The 8506-nt window shown below is 44.4% G+C and overlaps 1 protein-coding gene across 1 annotated transcript; it reads right to left on the reverse strand.

Annotated features, from left to right (window-relative positions):
• Window positions 1-6415: 6415 nt before the first annotated feature.
• LOC113257482 (olfactory receptor 10AD1) lies at window positions 6416-8083 on the reverse strand. The gene is made up of 2 exons (XM_044385363.1): window positions 8010-8083; window positions 6416-7379 (listed from the first exon to the last, which is right to left on the reverse strand). The coding sequence occupies exons 1-2, from the start codon at window positions 8081-8083 to the stop codon at window positions 6416-6418; spliced, it is 1038 nt and encodes a 345-aa protein (XP_044241298.1).
• Window positions 8084-8506: the final 423 nt, after the last annotated feature.

The raw sequence follows: 8506 nt of genomic DNA on the forward strand, positions 1-8506 counted from the left end.
AGGGGACTAATAGGAGGATGTTCATTGCAGGGTTATTTGTAGCGGCATGGGCAATGTGGGTGCTCATCACTGGAGGAGTGGATAAGTACAACGTGGCGAATGCACACCATGGGATACTAGGCATCAATGTGAAGTAACAGATTAAATGTTAGCATCTGGCAAGATGGATAGAGATGAAAAACAGTGCTTAGCAAAAAACATAAGACACAGAATGAGACATATAACTCAGTAGATTTGGAGTACATTAAAAAATATATGCCTACCAAATAATAACTATTTTCTAAGAATACATTTAAACACATTAGAAATTGCCTGTTGTTGGGGGTGGGGATGGCAGTGGAGATAGTGTAATGATGGAATAAAGAAATAAAGACTTAAACATGAGGGCTTTTCCTTGCAGGGACAATGATGGTGTATCATGAACTGAAGAGTATGATTAACTCAATCCTTCAAGAAAAAAAAACTTCAAAACAAAACACAGAAAAACACAAACACAAATTTATCAGCACCTAGACCATGAGCAGAACAACACTTAGAAAAGGAAAAGTTGAAGTGAAGAAAAACTTGTAAAAATACTGACAGCAAAAGGGTTCGTTATTTGAAAAAAGAAATACAAAGAACAGAGACCTCTGAGGCTCAGAACACATGGCATGCTATTTACATTTAGAGAAAGTAACATTTTTGGAGACACTGACTTAGATATTTGAAATACTTCATGTCATTTAATCGCCATAACCACATTGAGGTAGGTATTACCTTAGTAAAAGCTTTTTTATAATAACTTTTTTGGTTACAAGAAATATAAACCCATCTGTAATAATTCTGAGGAAGAAAAGGAGTTTATCACAAGGATGCAAGGTCATCTCACAAAACCCAAGAGCAAGAACGCAGCTGGCCCTCCAACACTGACTGAAACCAGGGCAGTCATTATCTCAGGCTCTTTCTCTGAAGATATGGTCTTCTATCTCTGCTTCTCTCGGTCCTCTGACTTCAATCTATTCTCACTACCTGCCAACCTTCTTGGCTTCTTCACATATATGGAAGAAGACAACTGCTCCATAGCTTGAGCGTTTGCCGGTTCCAGCCCAGAAATGACTACACCCACAGCATACCAATTCCAAATTCCCAGGAAAGAGAACTTAATCCAGCTTCGCTGCACTGATTGTGGTGATAATGGTGGTGTGTGGGGGGTGTTCCATGATACTAACTTGGTTGCCAGGGCTCACCCCAGTGGGAGAAGAAGAGGGTTTCTGGAAAACAGGCTGTGTGTCATAGTGCACTCTAAAGTATCTACCACAACTAATAGGACTGTGGAACATTTGCCAAATGAATGTGAATAATTGAATGACATGAAACACTGTTTTCTCTAACTTCAAAGCCCATGCTCTTTCTACTACATCATACAGCCTTCCAAATGTTTCCATTTGAAATAACTGTTTTCACTACCTCAGTAAGAGAACAGTCTTGTATTAGGTATCCCCAGGAAACAGATGGCATACTCAAATTAAGATAGTTTGGAAGTTTCATAAAGGATTATTTACAACAGGATGTAGGGAAATTGCAAAGGGGTTACAATACCCTAAATCTGGTATGTGGCAGTTCCAAAACTTGGAAATAGAGAACTAGGTGGAGAAGGCTACATGATAGGAGCTGAGATCTTAGCTAAAGGGACTCCGGTGAGCTTGTCACAACCCCACAGGGAAAGAGAGGATTAAACAGCCTAACCTCACATTCCTACTTCCCTCTAATCTTCGGCCTATACCATTATTGGCTGAACCCAAGAGAAAGGCAGCGGTAGGGAGATCTGTTGACATGCTTCCATGCAGGTCAGCCTCCCAAGCCCAGACCTGGGTGGATAAAGAGGGTGAGGAACTGATCTGAAGAGGCAAACATATCTTGGTCTGTAGACTGGAAAATAAAAATAAATGCACAGATTGGAAGTCCAAAAAGATGAGATTTTAAGAGTGCTCCTAGAGGATCTGGACATGTTTAATTTTCATGTCCTGGGTAAACCATGTTTATATATATAATATTATATATATTATATTATATTATTCTATATATATTAATATATATATTAAGGTGAATATTTAGCTTAAGTCACTAATAATGAGTGCCTCAAGGGTTTTCTTGGGGGGTTCAAGGCTCTGGACACTCCCTCTTCACACCTACTAGAAGAGCTTTGTTATTTGGTTAATACATCAGCATTCTGCTTAAGATTTCATTGAGAAAATAGCGCTACAACACCTCCAGATACTGTGCTAAGGACTCAAAAATAAATCACAAACTAGTGGGGAAGACAGAAAAGTACATAAGTAAGAGTACAGGGTTAGGAAAATGCACAGGTTATGCAGGGAACTCAAATATAAGTCCAGTGAAACCAGAAAGGGGAAAGGGTCAAGGAAGGCTTCCTGGAGTAACTGCAAAGGGTAGGTAAGGAAGTTCCGAAGACAATGACGTTGTCCAGAAGGGAAGAGGACTCAACAAGTATCCAATTCGCTAAAAGGGGGGTTACCACCAGGAAAGAACTAGACTACCGATCGGTGGACCAGGCTAGGAGGTACGAGGACTCGCTGGAATTGGCAAAGATCCCCGCTCAGCACTGCCTCCAGCCTTGCTCCGCCCCATCCCCTCCCATCCTCAACCAGAGGGGCGCTACATTTCAACAATTCCACTCAGATGGGAGGGTATCCCAAACCTAAAATTTCCAGCGGGGGCGCCGGCTGCCGCGTCTCCCAGAATAGGTCGTATTTCCCCGAGGTCTTCTGGTTAGCTCGGTCCCGCCCGGGCGCGGCAAGGAGAAGGCGCTTATTGGTTGCCGTAACAGCGATCCGAGAGGCTGGGGAGACTGATTGGCAGTTCGTGTTTTTTTTTTTTTTTTTTTTTTTTTAAATTTTCAGCGGACCACGGCCAGTCTCCTCTAGTCCCGGTAACCTGCTCAGGGCCCAACGCCTCATGGGTAGTTTGGGCGTGTGGCTCCGAACTGTGTCGAGAGACATGGCCTCGGCTTTAGCAGGGAGGGAGCGAAAGGCGAGGTTACAGCCTGAGGGCGGGTTGAGCTGGGACTATAGCTAGAATTCCTGGGTTCCCTACCCACATTTTCAGGCCCTGGGCGCGCGCCCTCCCCCAAGTGGACTTGCACCTGCATACGCGAGAGGGCTGGCACGGGACGCGCATTTCAGAGTGATCGTTGCATTCTGGTTGTTGCAGTCACATACGTTTTCGCGGTCCCTGCGGGCTGTTCATGTGCCTCCGGGGTCCAGGGACCCGGACAGAGGCTGCGGCAGAGGACACCGCCAGGGCGGAGGCTTTTTGCGCGAGACTGCAGCCGGCGCCGAACAGCTCCTCCCACCCCGGTCCCCCGTCCTCGCCCGTCCAGGGTCGGTTCGTGCCAGGAGCCCGGTCCTCCCGGAATCCAGGGCCTTGGATGAGAAAGTGCTCGCCCTTGAGAAGATAGTTTTAGGTCGCTCAGCCTAATCGTACAGCATTCCCGGCCATACTCACCATCCGCCATAAACGTTGAAAGCATTTCAGTGACGAATCAGGCAGCTCTTAAGGCCTGGAATTACTCGTGCCTGGCCAGCGGCACCCCACCCGTCGCCGCCCCGCTCCACTTTACAATTCGCTGCTTATTCTTTAAGGCTTAGTTCTAATACCATCTCTCCCGTAGAGAGCCTGCTCCGTACTTTGTGGCAGTTATTCAATTACATCCTTAGGAGTGTAAGCTCTAGAATTGGTGCCCGAGTTAGAAATACCTTTTGAAATGTGTGATTTTGAGCAAATTACTTAACCTCTGTGAGCCTGTTTTGCCTCTCAAAATGGAGGTAATTTGGTACTTAAAGAGTTTTGTGAAGATTAAATGTAGAGCTGTTAGAACAAAAGTTCTTGATAAACGTGAACTGCTTTTATTATCTGTCCTTCCAGCGTACTTTGTATAGGCCCCTTACAACGTTTGCTCTTTATATCACCATTATTTGTTCTTGCCTGCCGTATTAAACTTTGAGCTTAAAAGCCCAAACTGTCTTGTTTATAATGTCAGTGTACAACAGTGTTGGGCAAATGTAAAGTCAAGAAATTTCTTGGAAAACTTTTTTAAAAGCACCCTTTCCTTTTTCTTTCTTTTGTTTCCTTTTTTTTCCTTTTTACTCTTAAAGGCTCTTTGAGACAGGAATTTTTCAAAACTTGGAGAAGAAGCTGAGATCCTAGGGGTAATAAGAAGCACTTCCGTTGTTCTCCATGGTAACCAAGCATGGACCAAGAAGGCCCTACCATTCCCTTTTTGCTTGACAACTTTAGACAGGTTTCATCTTAAGTATAGGCCCCTGGCCTCTCTTTTCTCAGACCATTTATTTTAGAAAACTTTTAATTGCCAACCTTTCTCTCGCCCCCTTTTAAACACATATGAATCTCTTTTAAAGCCTTGTGCCAGTTTTAAGACCCAGGGGAAGGTCTTTCTCAATGACCTGGGAGCCATCCCTTTGAACTGTAATCCTCAGGAAGATGGCATTCCTATTTCCTAGTCTCTATAGAAGGGTAGGAGCCCAACATCAATGGGCACCTTGCTCCAACTGCAAAACTACAACCTGTAAACTTACTTTTCCTTTAAGACCAGTCACCACCCACAGGTGGCCCTACTACAGCTCTTAATAACTCTCCAGGCACTTGTTTCAGGAGAGTTGAGTTCAATTTCCTGTTGCAATAGTCTTAAATAAAGTCTTTCTTTCCTGTTTAACTTTGCCTGGTGTAATTTCTCTTAGATAATGAAAATTTTATGTTCTACGTTTATTGTTTCTTCTTAATTACACCTGTGTTTCATTTCTTCCTCGCTGCTGACTGAGGACTTCTCACACGTCCTCGGATATCTAGAGATTAACCAATTTGGATTCAAAAGATTACAACTGTGTGGAGTGAAGTTACCACGTTCAAGTCATTGCAGGAGGTAGTGTGATGTGTATGATGTGGATAGGGTAGTATATCTTTTTGAGGGAATCCTAACTGGGGTGCACTTATCTTATGGAAGTGGCACCAGAAAATAAAGAACAGACCTGCCCCCCCTTTTTAAAAGATTTTTTTTAAAATTTATTTATTTGAGAAAGAGAGAGACAGTGACAGAGATAGCTAGAGAGCACAAGTGGGGAGGAGAGGGAGAAGCAGGCTCCCTCAGCAGCAAGCCTGACACAGGACTCGATCCCAGGACTCTGGGATCATGACTCGAGCCAAAGGCAGATGCTTAACCAACTGAGCCACCCAGACGTCCCTTTTCTATTATTATGAAAGGGGCATGAGGAAAAATGCAATTTTCAAAGAAAGAGAATGGCTAAAAATATAATACCCTCTCAAGGGATGTTAAATGTGGTTAAGGAGAGAAGTTAGAGGAAGTGAGAGAGGTCAGAGTTGCAAATGGAAAGGCTTCTGCAATGGTAAAGGTAGTGTGGAGAGGTGTTCCTTAAAGCACAGGAAATGAAATGTATCCGTTTAAGATGGGAAGTAAGGGGCAATAGGATTGAGTTGGAATGAAATGAAAGATGGTTGGGAAAAAAGGAAGACACTAGGGAGAGGGGAGTTAATTGAGAGTCTATGGCAGGGAAGGAAACTAGTAGTCTGAGAAGCTTGGCAGAGGCATTGACTACTTGGATCAGAAGGGAAATATCAAGCAATCTTATTACCTAGGAAACTAGAAGATTTAGGAGAAGGGGTTTGACACACTAGCCTCTCTCACCTTCCTTTCCTCAACAACACACAAGTATAAACTTAAATTGAAAGATTATTATGGTGGCAATTTAATGCCACTATAAGGTCTCCCTCATGGGCTAGTGGAGGCTAAGATATGGAATTCAGGCTGATGATCTTCTTCATTTTCTTCTTTTCTCTGACTTTTCTTAATGTCAATACTGCTCCCTAATTCCCTTTTCTTAACTTTTCCTGCCACTTTTTCTTAACTTTTCCTGCTACTTTTTCTTATGTAGAGGCCGGGTTGGTTGAAATGGATTCAGAATATGAGAGTGGAATGTGGGAAAGAAAAGACGAGTAGAATGGCAAGTTGAATGAGAAGAAAACTTTACTCCTAAATGTGTATGCAAAACTCAGGCTGGGAATAGCATGTAAAAGTGCTGTACAAATAAAATGAAATGGAGTTAAGTGCTTTAATGTCTTTGTAAGATCCTGTTGTGACAACATAGAAGAAAAACATAGGAAAGTCTCAAATTATCCTGAGAAAGGACCAAGAGAAAACAACACTTGAAGTGAAATCAGACAGAAGAGCATTAGACATTGACATGATCTTCCAGATCTGATGGTAGTAGGAAGAAAACTGTGAATGCTCCTTCCTAGAGCCTTTCAGCACTGAAGAATTATCCAATTGTCAGGGCTGGGGCGACGGGGGTGGGGGGGAGCTTCTCTTCCAGGAGGCTTCTCACTAGACAGCCTCTGCCTGGGCCAGGCTGGTCCTCCCAAGGGCCCTCACCATGGCCCCCTTCATTTCCTTGTTTCGAAAACTATAGATGATGGGGTTGCACATGGGGGTGATGATGGTGTAGAGGAGGGAGAAGGGCTTGTCTTTGTCAGGGCCATGTGTGCTGCGAGGGTTCATATAAGAGAACATGGCTGAGGTGTAGAAAAAGATGACCACAGTCAGGTGGGAAGAGCAAGTAGAGAAGGTCTTTCCACGACCTGAGGAGGAGGCTCTGCCAAGGATGGAGGCCAGGATACGAGCATAAGAGATGACAATGAGCACCATGGGGCTGAGCAGCACCACGATGGCATCGGCAAAGATCATCTTCAGACTAAACTGGGGGTCTCCACAAGAGAGAGCGATCACTATGGGGGCCTCACAGAAGAAGTTTTCTATGTGGTTGTCTCTACAGAAGGGATTCCGGAATGACATATACTCAAGAAAGATGCCATTGATCAGCCCAAAGAACCAAGCAGTACTCACCAGCTTCATGCAGACCTGCTGGCTCATGATCTGGGCATAGCTGAGTGGGTGGCAGATGGCAACATAACGGTCATAGGCCATAAAAGCCAAGAGGATGCACTCGGCCACTCCCACGCAGAAGACCAAGTACATCTGGGTTGAGCAAGAGACAAAGGAGACAATGTGGTTCTTGACCACCAGGTGGATCAGCATCTGTGGGATGGTGGTGGTGATGAAGCAGACATCCAGGAAGGATAGGTGGCCAAGGAAGAAGTACATGGGGCTGTTGAGCCTGGGGTCTGTCCAGGTGATGAAGATGATGAGGCCATTTATGGCCATGGTGAGGCTGTAGAGGGCTAGGAAGAGGGCAAAGAGCAATGCCCGCGTGGAAGAGGAGCTCTGCTCAAAGCCCACGAGGATAAACTCTGCCACTGTGCTGCCATTCCTTAGGTCCACTGTCTTGGACCTGCTTGAGGAGGGAGGACAGGAAAAGCACAGGTGAGATAGCTGTAGGGGAAGTAAGGTACTCACTTGCACCCAGAGATCCAGCTATAAAAGAACAATGAGTGATGGTAAATGTCTTGGAACTTTAGTAAACTATGTAATTGGCAATATGTGGGCAGTGAAGTTGCCAGGGTCACCACAGGCTGCATACATGGAGTTGCAATATCAAAAATTGAGGAAGCGATGGTTATACTTTATTCTGGTTTGGTCAGGCCTCAAATGAAGTACTGCATCTGCTCCAGGGCCCTAAATATTGAAGGACTAGCCACTAACCAAAATGTGTTCAGAGGTGCAAAACTAAGATGGTTGGGCCTGGAACCCATGCCAAATGAGGAAAGGTTTAAGAAACTGAGGAATGGAGTATTTGAGGGAAGGGCATGGTGGTTGTTAGCTCATAGAAGAGCATATTTAGGAAGCGCTTGGGAGATGTTTAAAGACATACGTTTCTAGAAGAAGAAAGTGCTTAGTCTAGTGTATGTATTTAAAACGATAAATGGGTTGAAGTTTTAGAGGAAACAGGTAACATTCTAGCCCTCAGCATTGCCTCTTAGGTGAGAATGATTTGTATTACTCTGGAAACAGCCATGCTTACCAGTCATCCACCCTCTTTCCAGACTCCCTCTCCCCGTGGTTGGTGCTGCTGCATCGACCACCCACGCAGCGCATGCTGGAGATGGGGCCTGGTTGTGAGCTCTAGCGCGCTTTCCCAATAGGAGAAGTTTTCCTACAGGGGTTGGAACTCAGGGCTAAGCACTTTTGGGTGGAAAGGATGCAACCATTGCTGAGACAAGGGAAGCTATGAGCAGGGCACAAATTCAGCCTTTCTGGAATGGACCTTCAGAAAACTTTGATCTGTCCCTTTGCTTCCAGGATAAGTCTTGTTCTTTTCCCATGATCAGAGAATGAGCATTCAGAATTCTCATGTTCTTTTCTCATTATTGTAACTTTTAGGAAGTCATTATGTTCATAGTAAATCTCTCGTGTGCTCTTCATCTTGTCTTGGAGTTAGGATATCAGATAGATCCTTTCCACTTTCAGATGCTTAGAGATGGTTAGTATATTCCTTCTTAACCTTTAGTTCTGCCAACT

Source organism: Ursus arctos, unplaced genomic scaffold (assembly GCF_023065955.2).
Source record: "Ursus arctos isolate Adak ecotype North America unplaced genomic scaffold, UrsArc2.0 scaffold_26, whole genome shotgun sequence".
In the NCBI taxonomy this organism is placed as follows: domain Eukaryota; kingdom Metazoa; phylum Chordata; class Mammalia; order Carnivora; family Ursidae; genus Ursus; species Ursus arctos.